The sequence below is a fragment of the Schistocerca americana genome, chromosome 6 (genome assembly GCF_021461395.2).
Source record: "Schistocerca americana isolate TAMUIC-IGC-003095 chromosome 6, iqSchAmer2.1, whole genome shotgun sequence".
In the NCBI taxonomy this organism is placed as follows: Eukaryota; Metazoa; Arthropoda; class Insecta; order Orthoptera; family Acrididae; genus Schistocerca; species Schistocerca americana.
In genome coordinates this window covers 456,895,610-456,916,712 of record NC_060124.1, presented here as the reverse complement: position 1 = coordinate 456,916,712, position 21,103 = coordinate 456,895,610, and the positions used below count along the sequence as shown (strand labels likewise).

Here is a 21,103-nt window from a genome sequence, read left to right as displayed (position 1 = left end):
AATCACGGTCGATTAATGATTCAAACATAAGCAGAATAGAAATATCTCACATATGGTGTTACTGCTACAGAAGAGTGCTGAAGATTATGTGTGTGGCTTGCATTACTAATAAAGATGTACAGGTACTAAAAGGGAGGGAAAGATGTGTGTCGTACATCTTGACAAACGGGACGGATATGATGATAGAATTCTTCTGAGGAATCAGTAAATAATTAATTTTGTAATGAAGGTGGGTAAAAATAATTGAGGGAGACAACGGCTTGACTTCGGTAAACTGGGTGATGTACATGGAGATGACGTGGCAGAAATGAACTGTCTGTCAAACTGATGCAGCGAGCTTCGTCGGATCAGCGACACATTGTTTACGACTAAGACGAAACACAGGGTTGTCAGTCGGGGACGTAGGCTGTTCTTGAATGATAGCTAAATTAGATTACAAATAAGGACCTGCAGAGGATGAGATCCCCGCAATTGAGATCGACGCATTAGAGAGAGAGGTCAAGAGTTACATCTGGGTTAAACGGTGCGATGTCATGCCCACCAATCCCTGCGCAGAGGTAACAACAACTGGTTGTGCCGAAGTCACCTGAGTCTGTGACACCAAGGGAACAGATAAACTGCGCATGAATCTGATGTGCTATTGCACAAGGGGAAGATGTGTCACCAACATCGTGAGCAATAGAAACGAGATCAGCTAATGTAAAATTTCGACGATGTTTAAATTAAGATTTCATTACAAATACCCTCCTGGGGCAATTGGATCTAAGGTGGTCACTTTCACTGCAGAGCAAGCCTGTCCCCATTTGACAACAATACGTTATATGAATGCGGTACCCACAGACATATAGTTGGGAAGGAATGTTACTTTGGCTACCATCATCACTGAATGGATTCCGCTACAATATTTCAAACGGTACAGATTGAACCAGCGTCTACATCGTATACGGCTCACCACACCACCTTAAGTAAACTGTCTCCAGCACCCGGCGGGAGATTTCTAGGGGTTCTCTTCGGGGTAGTCGCCGTTATTAAACATGAATAAAGTCTATTAATGTGGCAGTGACGGCTAACTACCACCAACTACTGAATCAAAAGCCATATTCTAAATAACTTGTATTTATGGTAAATTATCTCACGATAGAAATTAGATTATATTGAACTAACTGTACACTGTTCTTAGATATACTATACTGGTAAGATTGGCTCTCAGCTCTTAATGTTAAGTTGATGCGAAGTTAGATTTAATCATGCCCCTGGATAAGCAAATTGTAAATGCGATCCGACTGCATTCCTATAATCTCAATGTTAAGTTGATGCGAAGTTAGACTTAATTATGCCCCTGGATAAGCAAATGGTGAATGCGATCTGACTGCGTTCCTATAATCTCTTTTGTGTCTGAAATAATACGCACTTCGGACACCACCACCAAGAAACAAAGCAAAGGACATGCAAAAAGACAAATAACCAATAACGAAATGTAAGCAAAACTGCACGGATGCTCAGTGGATGGCAAGAACACGATCCATCAACTATTTCTGAACTTTACTGCCGCTGCTGCAAGTTTTACAATACCGTCTAGCAGCGTGCTGGCTCCGTCGATACTGCTATGGCGACGACTGTAGCTGCAATTAAGATAAGTCTCTCAAATATCTTGAGCAGAATAAACTACTCAGAAACTGCTAATACCAGAAGCCCTATATTTCCTCTAAATGGTATACAATGCTTTCAAGACTGGCTCAACAACCTTTAAGGTGCAGCCCAGTGTGTCTTGTACTAACGTGCAATACCAGTATCATAGCTCTGTGCACTGGTTGACTACGTTCAATGGTGACTGCCAGCCTATAAGGCGGAATCAACTGCAATTATACTAGTAGTCAATGCAATGCCTATCGTGGACGCTGATGTCCTACTGTAGCTGCAGACTCTAGATCATACACAGCACAATATTCAGAAACTAAGTCCCTATCTCAGAGCTACCGAACTTTGCGGCTGTCCGCTTTCACGGCACAAGACGCTCTCCCCACCTATCGCTCTCTGCACGATGCTCTTGCGACAATCTTGCCGCCAAACTCGAATCATCCAATCCCGTCGTTGTAAAGGCCTCCCACATCTCCCTCGCGGAGTGTTACAATTTCCCCACCTATCGAAAAATTTCTCTGTTCAAACAGCGGGCGTTGACCCTCGGCGTTTCCCGCACTTTCGTATGAACTGCCCAATCAGAGCTCTGCCCATTTGCCGCTAAAACAGCGCGCGACCGGGCAGCGCCAGCGCGTACGTTTGACGCTCTCTGTCTGCTCGACATTTCCCCTCTCTCTCTCACCTGGCACCTGGCGGCGTTCCTTTTTGATGCTTGCAGGTCAGTGGCCGCATCCCCTGGGATCCCCAGCCCCTGCACAATGCTCTTCCGGCGTTCACCGGCCTTCGCCTCCCCGCCCCCACTGGCAAATCCACTTTGCTTACAACTACAGCATGCAACTAAATATTATTATTACCAAAGCCCGTATTATTTGAGACATGTTTTTAATCATAACGCATCTCTCTTTCTAATCCACCTAATAAGACTAATTAACCATTATATGGGTTTATTTACTCCAAATATGCAGAATAATCTTCGAAATGAATGTCACAAATGAAAGCCACCTTTCATAACCCCTTCCTTCCTGGAAATTTTATACAAGCAAGATGATTCTCATGGTGTCATCATGCGCAGTGTAAAATTCTCATTTTCCTCAGCAAAGAACAAGTAAGAGCCCATCTCATTCCTAATCTCAATCATTCCTCCATTCAATCATGAGTACTGCCTTAGAATTTAATATTTGGCATGAGAACATTTACATTTGATGCCGCCTCTCTTTCTTTCAGAATATCGAGTTACGACTTGCATCAAACACTGTCTCATGTCCTTACAAAAATGTTCAAGAAAAAGCAAGCAAACAATATTTACGAAATCTATTCCTTATGAAACGGCAAACCTTAGCATTTGACTTAAGGTCCTCTCACTCTTCATTTATTCTTCCCTACGTAAGTAAATTTTCTAGAGTGGCCACCTACATTTAATTATTTTAAACAAGTAATTACATTCTCATTTGAGTTAACTTTAACACAACGTGTTATTGTTTCTGGGCCTTTTTCTGTTCTGATGTTTGTGTTGAAATTCAAACATACAACACTTTTTAATAACTTCTGAACAGGCCCAGTACCTGTATCATGTGTAGACATGTGAAATACAACATAAATATCGATTTAATACTTCGTGGCCTCTCTACTATGATGAAAAACACATATCATTAGCCAGCCGGAGTGACCGTGCGGTTCTAGGCGCTACAGTCTGGAGCCGAGCGACCGCACCGGTCGCAGGTTCGAATCCTGCCTCGGGCATGGATGTGTGTGATGTCCTTAGGTTAGTTAGGTTTAATTGTTCTAGGCGACTGATGACCTCAGAAGTTAAGTCGCATAGTGCTCAGAGCCAACACATATGATTTAAATATATCATTGAATCACGCAAAAATGAACATATAAAACATACATAGACACTGCATAATGAAATATTAGGACATAACATAATAGAAAAATACATCTATAATAATATGAAAGCAAAAGATAAAATACAAAATACAATAAGACATAAATATGTTATTTCATGGATAAATTATTGTCTTTTATATAATGTCCATTGTTGATCCTGAAAAAGTTTTAGTTACAGAAAGACGTTGATATTCACCGACCTAACCATGTTGTTTTCACTGGCGCTATCACAACACTTTACGCTTGTAGATTAATGCATTTGTGGTGCTGTTGAAAGGTGCTGATGGACCCCCAGACCCACGGCTCCATGGTGGTTCAGCAACAATGGTCATGATTCAGGAATGTCCTCCGACGTACAATAGGCCTCTTCAGTTAGCTGCAGGACTTCCAGAACTATGGCTGGTACAAGAGGTGTAAGATCACGATTTAATTGGTAGTGCATAGATGTTGTGCTGTGTACTGACAGGGCTTTAGGAACCTATACTCTTCTTCGGCGACTAAGGACTTGTGTCACTGTTTCCTATTTCATTCCTCATGTTCTTCCAATCTCATATGTTACCTAGTCTTCTTTCTTCATGTTACGTTTCATCAGCTATTGTTTTTGGATAGGGAAATTTTGTGACAGTTAGGACCAGGAGATGTTAATATGCTTATGTACACAGCTGCAATACCACAGTGTAGAAGGCTTTGGATGCATCCACACAAGCTGCGTTTACTGTTGCCCCTCAGTCAGTCTTTGTCCACTACAACCTTGTTGTCTGCAGAGAGAGAATGGGCAGTCGGCCTTGAGCCGTCCTCCTCTCCGCTGGGCTATTCAAGCTTTGGACTCCCCACTATGAAGGACAGCTGTTGTGATGGCAGGCCGCTGCACGGGTCCTACTTCTCGCCATGCCGGCACTTTCACGGTCAGCTGGAGCGCTCTAGTGGAAGGGGTGCCTTCCCTGTGCCCTCAGCCCACCACCAGCTGGCTACCTACTTCGGCCACAGAAAGCGACAGTGATTTCTCCTTGCTGGCGTCCCACTGTGGCCGGTACTCCACGTACGCCAAACACTCTCCCTCTTCTGCGTGCCAGTCCTCTGAGACCAAACATCCACATCCATCTGTTTACAATTTCCATCCATTTTAGTTTTATACAAAGTAAATCATTACATTTTATAGGATCCTTTACAAAGTTTACTCTCTCTACTCTAGACATAAATTACGTATTTTACATACATTCACTCTTGTCAATAATATTAATATCTACCAATTTTATCAATTTAACTCATTTAAACAAAATAACATCATTATCCTTTTTTCGTTTTGCTGTAGGGAAAGAAAACGTTTCGTTAGAATATTTACCACCACCAATTCTTACTACAATGTTTCACTTTGTACTATGGATACTATGTAAATGACTTGTAGTTTCTACTTCAATACTTCATGATGCAGACATAACATAATGTTTCTAGGATGTGTTGGGGAATTGTTGGCCGACTAGGACTAAGGAAAAAGGAAGGGAAGTTATCTTTCGTTCCGTCCTTGCTCTCAACGTTGGACACCCCACATTTCCCGTGAAAAAAAAAAAAAAAAAAAAACCAGATTCTTTCCCAGATTAGTTATAGTTATCAATTACTGACATCTCTGCTTTTCTTCCTGAAGCCTTTCCTTTGCTTATTTTCTTCATGCCCAATCTTCCTTAGTATTTATGCGTTTTGTACGGTATGAAATTTTTATAACGCTGATTCCTGAAAAATTGCATTAAATTTTTAGTATTCATGTTTACAGTTGTTACATATTTGTAATCAAGTTCTCCAGCTTCGCGCATCCTTGAGAATGTTTCTCTTGTGATTATCTCGATAACCTACTCTTTCAACCTTGTCGGTGTTCACACGAGCACACGTGGAACGTACCAGACAAATACAAATAAACCACCGGGTGCTACGACCCACATCGCTACATTAAAGCCTCGAATTCGGTGCGTCCAGACATTCCGTACAAGACAGATCACCGCACTTCTCTGTGGACGCAACAACACACTCAAAATACCCTCGAAAATGGTGCGTTTCTTCGCTCCTGCTAGAATCTGGCCACCTACGTCTCTAAGGACGGTAACATTAATCAAACGAACATCCTCGAACTGGTGCGTCATTACACAGCGGTAAGACAGGCCACCTAATATCGTCTCTACAGACGCAAATCAAACCCACACCACGGTGAGACGCAATGCACACCAACCACAATTAACTCTCTCCCCACTACCTCGATTCACCACATGACAAAAAATACTCTAAGAGTTACAATCTTGGAAAACACGACACAGTACCTGAAATTTAAATGGTTAACATATGTTACGCTACAATTCCAGTAAATGTTATGTTAAATTATGACTCAATTCAAAATATTTATTAAGAATTCCGCTCAGCAAAACATATAATATTCTTCTATACCATATTATTTTAAAGAAATCTACACATAAAGTCTTATTTTACTTACACTTAATTACTTCATATGTACATTAGTCCCAGTGTCTTGTCATCCAAACCTACCCCACAAACGGCTTGAGATGATTGACATGATGCACCCCTAGTGATTTACCACTTTTGATTGCTTCCAGTTCATATGCATTCCGGTGTGCCTGTGATCTCCAATTCTGCTCGACTTGCGGCCTATCCTCTCTGTTGAAGTTTCGTGATGGGAAATTATTTTGTTGCTGCCACCCACGGTTCTGTGGCTCTTGATTTCTCCATCTATAATTATTCCTCCAGTTCTGATTTTGACTATCTCCGTTTCTGTTTCCTCCAAAGATGTTTTGCCTATTTCCTGCACTGGCTGGCCAATTTTGGCTTTGATTATTATTTTCGGTTTCATTTCTTCTCTCTTTTTGTGCCTCCTTTGCTGTTCTTTTGTCCCAAACTTGCTGCTCACTAGATGCAAATTCTAATTCATTTAAAAGTCTCCACGTCATTCCCACATCGTCCTGCCAATGTCTGTTCATAAGACAACGGCAACTTCATGTAACAAACTCTGATGATCTCCCCCGGACTACAGGGGTCATCGAGAGACTGGTTCCATTTTAACATATTATCGAAAAATTTCACAACGCTTCTGAAGCCAGAATTTTCGAAGGCCCTTGTCATTACGATTTCTTGCTTTATTCTGTCCTGCGTTTCACGCGACCAATATCGGTTCATGAAAGCATCTCTAAATTCCTTATATGATGAACAATCTCTTGCGAAGCTCCGCATACTTTCTACAGAGGCGCCTTCGATGTGAGAACATACAAAATCTAACTTGTAGATCAGTGGCCATTGCGGTGGTAAAGTTAAGTCGAATTGACCAATGAAAGTTTTTGGATGCAAGACATTGCTGTCGTCTTTGAAGTGTTGAAATTTTCATACAGAAAGAAAGTGCTTGTAGTCAAACGACCCTTCACCGTATCTATTTTGCTTCGTCACCAGAGCCGGCCGGAGTGGCAGAGCGGTTCTAGGCGCTACAGTCTGGAACCGCGCTACCGCTACCGTCGCAGGTTCGAATCCTGCCTCGGGCATGGATGTGTGTGATGTCCTTAGGTTAGTTAGGTTTAAGTAGTTCTAAGTTCTAGGAGACTGATGACCGCAGAAGTTAAGTCCCATAGTTCTCAGAGCCATTTGAACCATTTGAACCATCGTCACCAGATAGTTACTGTTGTTCATTGCTTCTTTGCGCGTATTTTCGAACTCTACATCTCCTCTCATTTCTTGTACGTTTCTTGAATCCGTTAACACCGTTTCAGTACGTCGCAGCGGGCTACAATTGTTTGTCCCGGACGGTCCGTTACTGTACTGCGAGTTGATAATCCTGTTCGTGTCCTGAGATGAACTAATCGTTTGATTTTCGTGATAACTTTGTCCGTTACTTCCTCTTTCTCTTTCTACATTGTGCGATCGCGTATTGATTTCCATCGGATGTATGACTCGGTCCTCAGGAATTCCTTCTGCATGCCTGACACCCTGCGCTTGTTTCTATTGTCGACGTCATTTGTACTCTTTGAACGGTTTCAGTGTCTACATTGCCCTATCTTGCTTTCGACCTAAGCTCAGCTGATAGTACTTTCAATTCATTTTAGATCTTTTTCTTAAATTCAGAGAATTCTGCCGAAAGCGATCCGTTTTCCGATTCCGTATTTTTACTGGTCACAGTTTCCTCAATTTCCTTCACTCTCGTTTGTAATCTAGTTATGACTGCCTTCCACACTTTTGTCGTTCTTTCTGTTCCTTCTTTCGTCTCTTTAGCTATTCTTTTTGCGCCTTTCGCAATTATCTTTGCTTCTTTTGCCGTCCGCTTTGCTTCCGCTATTTCCCGTTCTAGTTTTATTCGAATCGCTCTGACTTCGTCCTTAACTTCAGATGTTTCTCTCCGTATCGTCTGCACTTCTCTACGGACTGTCTTCACTTCTTGTGATAGACGTTCTCTCGTGACCTGTTCTAGACGTTCTAGATAGTCCAAAATGCTCGCCACACCTACGCCTATATCTTGTTTCTTACTGGGTTGTCCTCCGTCATAACTCGCGGGTGTTCGTCTCCCGTCTTGTCTTACTCTTTCTGGACTTGCACAAAATTCGTGGCGATACATTTTCGTCTGACTGTTATGTCCTGAACTATATGTTTGAACCTCACTGAAATTTTCTGTCGGTGTTCTCCGCCCTCTAGGAGAAATTTTTCCGTACTCATGCACTACAATAGCCGGTTCTAGGTAATGTTCCCTTTTCTCCTGATTGACTAATTGCCCACGAGCCGACTTATCGAACGTTGTTGCTTCACTAAATTCCACTGCACCGGCTCTCACGCTGCCGAGACTGCTCTCTCTTTCGTCGTTGATTTCACGTAATTCGTGTAAACTATCAGTTCTACACCGATTCTCTGTCACCATTCCATTTATTTCCCGACTCATATCGTCTGCCAATTTACGTGCTATTGCCCTTGTAATCATCAAATTACCCTTACTACAACCCCACTGATTTTGTACGTAACATAGATGTACTACACGCGACTAAATCTGTTCTCTGACATACAATGAACTACCACACTAATCGTAATTCACACACAAAGTTTACTATACAACCTGACATAACCACGTATCCTATAATCTGATAATCTGAACCTGCATTCAAAGTCACACGCCAACAAATACACTTCTATTTACTATAGCACAATTATACACAAGACGCCCCACAAAAGAAAAGAAAACATGAACAACACAATAAAATACAATGCACATATAAGTACAAATCTCGCGAAACAAGCAAATGTTAGATCACAATTGCAGAAAAATTTCCACTGAGTCAATTCTTCTCGTTATTTGGTTTGCCTCTCTTTCTGGCTTTCCTAATTACCAGTTTCAATATCGATCCTGGCAGGGTAAAGCCATGTGTAGGGGTTCCGTTTGGGGTAGTGGCCGTTATTAATCATGAATAAAGTATATTAATGTGACAGTGACGGCTAACTACCACCAACTACTGAATCAAAAGAGATATTCTAAATAACTTGTATTTATTGTAAATTATCTCACGATAGAAATTAGATTACATTGAACTAATTGTACACTGTTCTTAGATATACTACACTGGTAAGATTGGCTCTCAGCTCTTAATGTTAAGTTGATGCGAAGTTAGATATAATCATGGCCTGGATAAGCAAATGGTAAATGCGATCTGACTGCGTTCCTATAATCTCTTTTGTGTCTGAAATAATACGCACTTCGGACACCACCACTGAAACACGTATGTTGTGTGGCGGCGATGGCGAGGCATTGCAGAGTCTCTGACCAGGGAGCTATTTGTCGTTCCTAGTCTGCGCCTGACCACGTGAGAGTTCAGTTCTGTGGCAGTCGAGTTACGAGACAGTTCAGTTGCGGGTTAGCAGTTGTGTGTGAGCAGTCGGCGGGTGTCGACATGGCATTCTGGTCAAGATTCAGGTCATGAAGCAGCATTGCGCTCAGCTAATGATGTAAATTAACTGTAATTAATTTGTGCAAGAATCGCTCCAATAATAATTTTGTTTTGAAAGCAATTTTTTTACAAAGAATCCTTTAATGAGAGAAATATTCCCTTGCTATTCCTTAAAGAAAAGTTTCCCTCAAATTCAAAATTTTTGCAATGAATTTCTTCCAAGCTATTGCGAAAAATAAGAGCAGATGCAGTTTTACTAAGGTAAGAATTTCAGTTTAATTAGTGAACAGGGCCTAAGATCGACATTTCGGTCTATTTGTGTCTTCATTGTCACTGAGATTTTTTATCACTGAATTGACTTTCATTTCTTTGTGAGGCACTTATACTTGGGTCAGATAGCTAGTTTTCATTTAATTGTCATTGTCTTTAAATTTATTTGCTGTGAGGTTACATTAAGTTGTATTCTAGATAACATTCAATTATTGTGTTTAAAAATTTCTCTGGGGTGGTTACACTTGGCGACATCCAGTCCAGGATCGTATTTCGTTGAGAATCTTCTGAAACGTAGCCAGATATCAGCTCTTATTTGCTTAAATATAATTAGCATTTGGCGCAACGCTTTTACTAATTTTATGACATTCTTTCCTCAGATCATCGGCAATTCGTTGCTCTGTTGTATTTGTGTGTTGCTTTTGCATTGTGCTTATTTGTTTTGTGAATAATTGTGACTATTGTAAAAATGCCGCGAAAGACTGTGAATAGTGTATCGCGAGGTATTATGAATGAAATTACCGACTTAAACAACTTCACCGATAGTACTTGTGACACGCAGTGTAATGATGACAATCCTGCGTTCACTGACAATCAGTGCGTTCCAACCTCTAATGATGATTATTATCTTACTGATGAACAAACGAACTCAATTGTCTCCTCTGTTAATTTGACGACAATTGATGACGCGGGGCGCTCTATTGTAATGAGCGCTGCCCAGCCTAACACAACCGGTTTACTAAATTCACGTGATGAACACACAAATTTGTCTAATGAAAATGAACAAGATACACAAAGTAGGACGGATCTATTTAATTCCGAAATAGTGAACGACAGTGTACATTTGACTGGCAAACAATTCTGTAAATTACAGAATGACCAAATGGTCACACAAAACGTAACAATTGCAGATTCACCGTCACACAGCACGGAGAACAGAAATGCTAATATTGGCTTGGATCAAACGACGGCATTATTGCTACAAATTCTTGAAACAAGCAAATAAAATAGTGAAGATAACAAACAATTTAAAGAAAATTTTAAACAACTTAATGAAAAACATGACAGCCTTAATGAAAAATTAGACAACAATTCTAGACAGCTTAGCGAGCAGATTACAGCCGTTGCCGCGCATTGTCATGATACCAAGGAACAGTTACGCGAGGAAATAGAGGCTTGTTCAAGAAAAAGTAGCGAAGAAATTAAGTCTGTTGCTCAGGAATTAAGGGAATTGCAAACAGCTGCAACAGAAACACTCAGAAACGAAATTAGCGGAGTCGCTAAACAATGCTCTGAAAAAGCTACACAATTACGCGACGAGTTTAAAGCAATGACGGCAGAACTTTCGCGCACAATGGATGAAAAGATTGACGCGAAATTCGAACAACAGAACACTCAAATTAACGAACGTCTTAGTCTTCACATACAAAACAGTGATACGCGTTTCCGAAAATTTATTCAGGATCAAAATAAAGTCAAACGTCAAGTCATGGAAACAATCACTGCACAGAGACAAGAAGACAAACGTAAAATGTTTGCAAAGGCAAAAACATATGTAGACAACAATATTGCTACAGTGTCGGACAAAATTAATACTATCGAACAGTCGAACACAGAATTACGTGACGAAATTTGCGATCTTAAATCGAAAACAGACACATACACAACAGATTTTCAGACAGTGACAGATAGACTCGAACAATTAGAACTAACACAGGATTCCGATGTAATTCAAGCTGACGTTAAAAAACTGAACGAAACTACACGTAAACTGCAAAAACAGATTAATGCCACTGACATTAAAACCGATGATCAGGTAAAAAATACTGACTGAAAAATGTGATGAACTGGCCAGTCGTATTGACGTCATTGAATGTAATAATGACAGCAAATCAGACGATACTTCACCGGTTTCATTTAATCAAACACCTGAATTTCAAAATTTACAGCAGACAATTAATGAGATCGATTCGTCTAATAACACGTTGGGTAGAAAGTTGTCAAGTTTACAACAAGAAGTAACAGAGATGAAAAGTATTTCATTTTATAACACATCACAGCAGACGCCACTTTGCGAACCTTTGTCAGACTCGCGCAACGCGTATAATTTGAGTAATCTACAGAGAGTACGGGACTTAGATTCCGAACAACCACAGTTCAATAGATTCTCTTACAATCCTGAACCTGTTCCATCACACAGAGACGATAATTTTGATTACAAACATTTTCTGTCAGTGGGAAAGTTTAAAGTGTTTAAAAATGATAGAACACAGATTCATCCGCTAGATTGGATACAACAGTTTAGCTTTGCTTTTCCACCGACTTGGCCCGTTACGCATAAACTTGAAATTATTTGCAGTTTTTTGGAAGGCGAACCGGCAACTCGAATGAGACCGATCGCGAGACAATGTTACTCGGTAGAAGAGTTTCAGAATGCTTTTCTGTCAGCGTATTGATCGAAAACGAAACAGCGCGGAATTAAAGATCAGTTAATTAGTTTACCGAATTATGAGAACTCAAATTTTCCGAGTGTGACGCAATTTTTTGAGCACATGGTGCAACAAAACCAGTATTTAAGTGAACCCTATAGTGAATCTGCACTCATTCAATTATGTATCTCTAAATTACCACGATCATTAAGAGTGTCACTTTTAACAGGTCAGAAAAATGAAAATATTTCGGCATTCAGGGATCTGCTGCAGCTTTTAGAAGTGCAGCAATCAGATTATTCTTTTGTAAACAAAAATTTTTCATTTAACAACCAAGGCCAACAGACGTACAGCAATTATGATCAGACACGTAATTTTAATAGGAAAGGTAACAGACGCTTTATGAATGACAACCACCAAAACTTTAATAACAGACAAAATTCTAATTATCAATATCGTCAAAATTTTGAGCAACAGGAATCACATTTTGGTAACAATAGACGTTTTCCACCACAACAGCATGAAAGTCAGCCGGTTGGAATACATAAACAAAAATGTAATGCACAAGGTCAACCTAACTTCAATGTTTCGCCGCATGCACGTATAGTCCCAGATCCAACAAATAGTAACGCACGGCAGCAAAGGAACAACTACGTACAGAAAACGCAGTATTTCAATTCCTATCGCAATGCACCGTATAGGAATGACTATCACGACAGACGTAAAAACGATGAGCACAATTATCAGCGTACATATAATAACAGTCGGTCTTACCAACAGCAAAATCATCCGCAAGAACATATTCTCATGAATGAACCCGACAGTAGGTATCATCCAGAGCGTAATACGTGTGGAAGAAGTAATAGAACAGTTCAAATAGTAGAAATGCCACAGCATCCTCCTGATAATAGTAACACGTCAGATAGAATTTGACTAGATACAGTAAAGATTGCATCTTCCAATAACACAAGCACTACTTTTGACACGCAAAATGTTGTTCACGAAAATGTTATTACTTTTGACGACATCAGAGACACTCTTTTACAGGAAAGACCAGTTATTCAGAAAACTATTTCACATCCTGTCATCGAAATTAAAATTGGTTCATCGAAATTTTCAGCAGTAATAGATTCCGGATCACCTATGTCAGTTATAAATGAGGAAACTTTTAACGAGTGTAACAAAGAGAATACCTATCCCACATTACCATTAGGCAAAACGAAAGTGAAAGGAGCAGTATCGAGTAAAGGAGTAGACGTTAAATTACAGACGCATTTATCATTCTGTATTGCAGGTCATACTTTTCACTCAAATTTTTGGATTGTTCCTTTATTGACAACAGACGTTATTTTAGGTACTAATTTTCTCGTACAACACGACGCAGTGGTTGATTTTCAGAATTCCTATTTAATGTTGAAGGATGAAAATGTGCAATTGGCTTTAGAATTTCAGCATTCTTTATCTGCGGAAGAACAAACAATTAATCGTACAGAAGTCATTTCCGCAACACGTAACATAGACTGTAATTCCGCATTGTTCACAGACACGTACGTACATAACTATAACACTCCAGACGAAGCTGACTACGACGTAATGCAGATGATTACTGATAAAGTTAAACAGAGCAGTGCAAATACAGACGACGAACGCACGCAACTACACAAAATTCTTTTACAGGAAGCTCCACTTTTTGACAACATTCCTGGTACTATGTCCGGCTTTATGTATGAATTTCAAGTCAAACAGCACGATACATTTAAATCTAAACATTATCCCATTCCGTACATCCATAGAGAACAAGTTAAGAAAGAATTGCAGGATATGCTTGACCAAGGAATTATTGAACCAGCAGTTAGTCCATACATAAACCCGCTACATATTGTTAAGAAAAAAGATGGCTCACTTCGCCTTGTACTTGATTCACGTCGCATTAATGACATTATTATTAATGAAACAGATCGACCACAGACTTTAGAAGAACTTCTACAGAAATTGCATGGTACTGCTATTTATTCCACATTAGATTTGAAATCGGGATTTAGGCAAATTCAACTTCATCCAAATTGCAGAAAGTACACAGCTTTTCTCTGTTTTGGTGACTGTTATCAATTTTGTAAATTGCCATTCGGCTTAACTATTTCTTCTGCAGCTTTTACTCGCGGTTTGAACACAATACTTCCGACAGAACTTAGGACAGAATTACGACGTATGTAGACGACATTCTTATCGCAGAAGCTAACTGGACTGAACACAACCTGATTCTAGAACGACTGTTACAAACTTTTCATGCACAAGGGCTCACAGTTAATCTCAGTAAATCGCATTTTGGCAAAACTTCTATAAAATATCTTATATATATATATATATATATATATATATATATATATATATATATATATATTATCATTAAGAAGTCATTACTGAAGTGACATACTATTCAGAGCTGATCAGTATTATTCAGAATTCTCTTAAACTAGTAACATTATTTGGGACTGGTAATACATTTTTTTTTTTTTGTTTCTGTGCTAGTTAGTTAGCAATGCATTGCTTTGGGTAATTATAAGGGAAAGCAAGAAGAGAAAAAGAAAAAACATTGCTTCTGGGTTGTTCCTGTAAATGAAAAATGTGTAACGTCATTTGTCATGAGTCAGCTGTAGCAAGGTTGTGACACAAGTGGGTAAAAAAATACAAGTACTAGTATAGGCTTAATAAGTAACAAGTTTAGTAACTATCATGAAAGGCTTCTCCTGGAAAAAATACAAAATGTATTTCAGGTTCACAAATTCAGTGGCCAGTTATAGAAGATGAAAAGTCATCATTGAAAACAGGAGCTAATTAATGGCATAATTAATAACATAATTCATTTAGTGACACTAATTATTGGCACTCAGTGGCCAGTTACCAAAATATGAAAAGTCATAATTCATTTAGTTATATTAATTGTTGGCACTCAGTGGCCAGCAAGTATTGAATAGTATAAAACATTGTTCATCATTCAGTATTATTCAGATCATTAAGAAGTCATTATTAAAAATCAGTTAATTACAACCATAGCATTAATAATCATGGGCATTATAAGTAGTCTCATTACAATAAACAGTGGCAGTTATTAGCCAGTTACAAAGCATTATTTTATATATATAATATATATATATATATATATATATATATATATATATATATATATATATATATATAATGCTTTGTAACTGGCTAATAACTGCCACTGTTTATTGTAATGAGACTACTTATAATGCCCATGATTATTAATGCTATGGTTGTAATTAACTGATTTTTAATAATGACTTCTTAATGATCTGAATAATACTGAATGATGAACAATGTTTTATACTATTCAATACTTGCTGGCCACTGAGTGCCAACAATTAGTATAACTAAAGTAGTCTCATTACAATAATCAGTGGCAGTTATTAGCCAGTTACAAAGCATTATTTTATATATATTATTTTTTATATATATATATATATATATATATATATATATATAAAATAATGCTTTGTAACTGGCTAATAACTGCCACTGTTTATTGTAATGAGACTACTTATAATGCCTATGATTATTAATGCTATGGTTGTAATTAACTGATTTTTAATAATGACTTCTTAATGATCTGAATAATACTGAATGATGAACAATGTTTTATACTATTCAATACTTGCTGGCCACTGAGTGCCAACAATTAGTATAACTAAATGAATTATGACTTTTCATATTTTGGTAACTTGCCACTGAGTGCCAATAATTAGTGTCACTAAATGAATTATGTTATTAATTATGCCATTAATTAGCTCCTGTTTTCAATGATGACTTTTCATGTTCTATAACTGGCCACTGAGTGCCAATAATTAATGTCACTAAATGAATTATGTTAATAATTATGCCATTAATTAGCTCTTGTTTTCAATGATGACTTTTCGTGTTTTGGTAGCTGGCCAATGAGTGCCAATAATTTGTATAACTCAATGTATTATGTTAATGCTAGGCCAATAATTGACTCTTTTTTTTTTCAATGAAGACTTCTGATGAACATTGTTCTGTCATACTAAATATGTTTTGTAACTGGCCAAAGACTGCCGCTGTTTATTGTAATACGATTACCCATGATGCCAATAATTTAATTTTATGAACATTATTCTGTAATACTAAATACATGGCACAGAAATGTTCAATAACTGGGCTATGAATGCCGCAAACTACTAATGTAATTCCTAATCAAGACTAGTCTGTGACTTAATGTCCTTCACCTTCTGACCTAACTACCTGGAATTACTGTAATATCCATTTGTCTTGTCCATCCTCATGATCATGGACCACTATATTTGGTTTTTGCACTAATTCTACGTTGGTGTGCCTTGTAAGAGCATGGTGTTGACACGACATGCTGTCCACCACCGTGAGCGATGAAGACGTTATTATGGTCCCACTGTTTGGTGTACCTGATGTACTGCCAAAATGATAACATGGAAGATTACTACGACATTTCCGTGTCTTGGCTACGCTGATAAATACTAATGGGAAAAGAACTTCAAATTGTGTCACTTGGTGTTGTACTTCTGTGGAAAGATATGGACTTTCAGTGCAGCTGCGTGCAACCTAAGTGCTACAACCATGATGCAATCCTTCCTATTCCTTCCCTAATTGTTGTAAAATGAAAAAGTCATATACAGTGCGTGTGCACCTCCTTTCTTTTGTTAATAAGATCAGTTATCCTGAAATTACTAAAGACTTCTATAGTACATGTGCACTTTATTACACTCCTTGATTTGTTTGTTTGTTGTAGAAAAATACTAGAGAGTACTACAGTCCGTGTGCACTTTGTTATCTATCAAATAATTTGTATATACATTTTCCTGATATGTTTTGTACTTATATTTTGTCTTTGCCTGAAATGTTTTGTACACGGTGCATGTGCACCACATTTAATTCATGTACTACATCTGAATCTTCTGTAAGTCATAAAAGTTGATTAATTAAAGAAAAAAAATTTTTGGCGCGCTTGGGAAGTCCAAATGACTCACCATCGCTGCCAAATTTTTGCCCCCCCCCAGTGGAGGGTTATGAAACACGTATGTTGTGTGGCGGCGTTGGCGAGGCGTTGCAGAGTCTCTGACCAGAGAGCTATTTGTCGTTCCTAGTCTGCGCCTGACCACGTGAGAGTTCAGTTCTGTGGCAGTCGAGTTACGAGACAGTTCAGTTGCGGGTTAGCAGTTGTGTGTGAGCAGTCGGCGGGCGTCGACATGGCATTCTGGTCAAGATTCAGGTATATTTATTAAATAAGGTCATGAAGCAGCACTGCACTCAGCTAATGATGTAAATTAACTGTAACTAATTTGTGCAAGAATCGCCCCAATAATAATTTAGTTTTGAAAGCAATTTTTTTACAAAGAATCCTTTAATGAGAGAAATATTCCCTTGCTATTCCTTAAAGAAAAGTTTCCCTTAAATTCAAAATTTATGCAATGAATTTCCTCCAAGCTATGGCAAAAAATAAGAGCAGATGCAGTTTTACTAAGCTAAGAATTTCAGTTTAATTAGTGAACAGGGCCTAAGATCGACATTTCGGTCTATTTGTGTTTTCATTGTCACTGAGATTTTTTATCACTGAATTGACTTTCATTTTATTGTATACTTGGGTGAGATAGCTAGGTTTCATTTAATTGTCATTGTCTTTAAATTTATTTGCTGTGAGGTTACATTAAGTTGTATTCTAGTTAACATTCAATTATTGTGTTTCAAAATTTCTCTGGGGAGGTTACACCACCAAGAAACAAACCAAAGAACATGCAAAAAGACAAATAACAAATAACGAATCGTAAGCAAAACTGCACGGATGCTCAGTGGATGGCAAGAACACGATCCTACGACTGTTTCTGAACTCTACTGCCGCTGCTGCAAGTTTTACAATACCGTCTAGCAGCGTGCTCGCTCCGTCGATACTGCTATGGCGACGACTGCAGCTGCAAATTAAGATAAGTCTCTCAAATATCTTGAGCAGAATAAACTACTCAGAAACTGCTAATACCACAAGCCCTATATTTCCTCTAAATGGTATACAACGCTTTCAAGACTGGCTCAACAACCTTTAAGGTGCAGCCCAGTGTGTCTTGTACTAACGTGCAATACCAGTATGATAGCTCTGTGCACTGGTTGACTACGTTCAATGGTGACTGCCAGCCTATAAGGCGGAATCAACTGCAATGCCTATCGTGGACGCTGATGTCCTACTGTGGCTGCGGACTCTAGATCATACACAGCACAATATTCAGAAACTAAGTCCCTATCTCAGAGCTACCGAACTTTGCGACTGTCCGCTTTCACGGCACAAGACGCTCTCCCCACCTGTCGCTCTCTGCACGTTGCTCTCGCGACAATCTTGCCGCCAAACTCGAATCAGCCAATCCCGTCGTTGTAAAGGCCTCCCACATCTCCCTCGCGGAGTGATACAATTTCCCCACCTATCCAAAAATTTCTCTGTTCAAACAGCGGGCGTTGACCCTCAGCGTTTCCCGCACTTTCTTATGAACTGTCCAATCAGAGCTCAGCCCATTTGCCGCTAAAACAGCGCGCGACCGGGCGGTGCCAGCGCGTATGTTTGACGCTCTCTGTCTGCTCGACATTTCCCCTCTCTCTCTCACCTGGCACCTGGCGGCGTCCCTTTTTGATGCTTGCAGGTCACTGGCCCCATCCCCTGGGTCCCCCGGTCCCTGCACAATGCTCTTCCGGCGTTCACCGGCCTTCGCCTCCCCGCCACCACTGCCAAATCCACCTTGCTTACAACTACAGCATGCAACCAAATATTATTACTACCAAAGCACATATTATTTCAGACATGTGTTTGATCCTCACGTGTCTCTCTTTCTAATCCACCTTATAAGATTAATTAACCATTATATGGGTTTATTTACTCCAAATACGCAGGATAAATAGCGAAATGAATGTCACAAATGAATGCCACCTTTCCTATTGAATACTCTGATGTTGATACAATGTGGTTCCACGTTAGCAATAAGCACCTTATTAAGGAACCATGACGATGCCCAAAGAAAATTTAAGAACAATGACACAAAAGCTATATGTCTACTTTCGGAGGCCCTAGAATCATTACGAAGATTACATAGTTATCCGAATGAAATAGGCAGTAGGGAACTGATCTAATGTTACACTGTATCAACGACATCAACTTCAGCAGGGGAATCTCTTGCCATCGGCGTTTTGCTACAGCAAACCAAAGCACTGGATACTTCAAAAACTTTCGAAATATACGCACAAAAAGACAGTTTTTTATTTACTTTGAGACTGATGAAAATCAGAGCAAACGTTAAACTGCTTTAGCAGATATGAAGCTGTAGTTAAGTTCTACAAGCCTGTAAGCTGCGTTCTCTGCTCGTATCGGACGAACACGTCTACAAGAAATTAAATCCATGAACACAGTACACGTCTTGATAGTAAAAAGAACGTATAATATCGGAGGACATTGTACATTCAGTTTAATTAAAGTTAAGAAGTGAATAATAAATTAATAGATCACACTTAAATGGGAGAATAACTTAATTATTCAGGAAAACGTAATATAGTCAGTTTTTCAGATTGGAATGTACATTAGCATTTAGCTCACCCTCTCAGTAACAATTACCATCGAGACGTCTGGGAACGTTGTAACACAAGCACCAGTGCAAAAGGCATTGGGCAGTTATGGGACAGCTAAATGCACATATGCAGATGACGGTATTATAGCGTACAGGAGGTACGAAGCGGCAGGGCACTCAGTTCATTCATGTGAAAAGGTTTCCGACGTGGTTATAGCCGCACGACGGGAATTACCAGACTCTGTACGCGGAGTGGTATCTGGACCTAGCCTCGTGGGACACTCATCAAGGAAATCGTTAGTCAATTCATTATTCGGAGATACACAGCGTCAAGGGTGTGCCGAGAATACCACATTTCAGGCAAACCTCTCGACACGGACAACGCCGTGGCCGACGGCCTCCACTTAACGACCGAGAGCAGCGGCGTGTGTGTAGAGTTGCCAGTGTTAGCAGACAAGCAGCGCTGAATGAGATATCTGCAGAAACCACAGTGGGACCTACGACGGAGTAATCCGTTGTACAGTTCGGCGAAATCTGGTGTTAATGGGATATGGCCGCAAACGACCCACAGTGTTTCTTTGGCAATAGCACCACATCGCCTGCAGGGCCTCACCCTCGCTTGTGACCATATCGGATGGTTGCTAGGTGAAGGGGAGGCCGTAGCCTTGTCAGATGAGTCCCAATTACATTTGGTAAGAGCTTACGTTAGTTTGCGACTGTGGCGCAGACCCCACGAAGCCATGGACCCAAGTTGTTAACAAGGCACTATGCAAGCAAGTTGCGGCTCCATAATAGTATTGGGTGTTTTTACGTGGAATGGGCTGGGCAACTTGGAGACCATTTGCAGCAGTTCTTGAACTTAATGTTGCCAAACAATGATGTAGTTTTTATGGGTTAAAATGCGCCTAGTCACCGGACCACAATTGTTCTCTACTGATTACCAACCGGTTTCAACCCGACGTAGGGGTCATCTTCTGGGCATTTACACCATTGGTCGACTGCTGCTGGTGTCACTCCTGTCTACATAACGGCAGGAGTGACAGCACCAGCAGTCGACCAATGCTGTAAACGCCCTGAAGATGACCCCTACGTCGGGTTGAGGCCGGTTGGCGGTATTATAACAATAATAAATGCGATTAAGACTGTTTTTGAATAATTGATTAATCATACTAATCGCTGCTTCATCTCCACAACCATGTTGTACAAAGATTTATGTTCTCTGTTGGTTTGAAGAACATTATCGATAGTTCGAGCGCATGTCATGGCCTCCCAAATCGCTCAACATTAATCTCATCGAACATTTATCGGATATAATCGGGGGGTCAGTAAGTGCACTAAATCCTGCTCCGGCAACGCTTTCACA

At 39.7% G+C, this 21,103-nt stretch overlaps 1 protein-coding gene across 1 annotated transcript in view; it reads left to right on the top strand.

Moving 5' to 3' along the window:
- Window positions 1-3,942, top strand: part of LOC124620206 (calphotin-like) — a 130,522-nt gene extending 126,580 nt beyond the window's left edge. Inside the window, exon 4 of the mRNA XM_047146873.1 lies at window positions 3,803-3,942. Within this exon, the coding sequence (XP_047002829.1) occupies window positions 3,803-3,942 (140 nt within the window). The remainder of the gene's footprint in view (window positions 1-3,802) is intronic.
- Window positions 3,943-21,103: the final 17,161 nt, after the last annotated feature.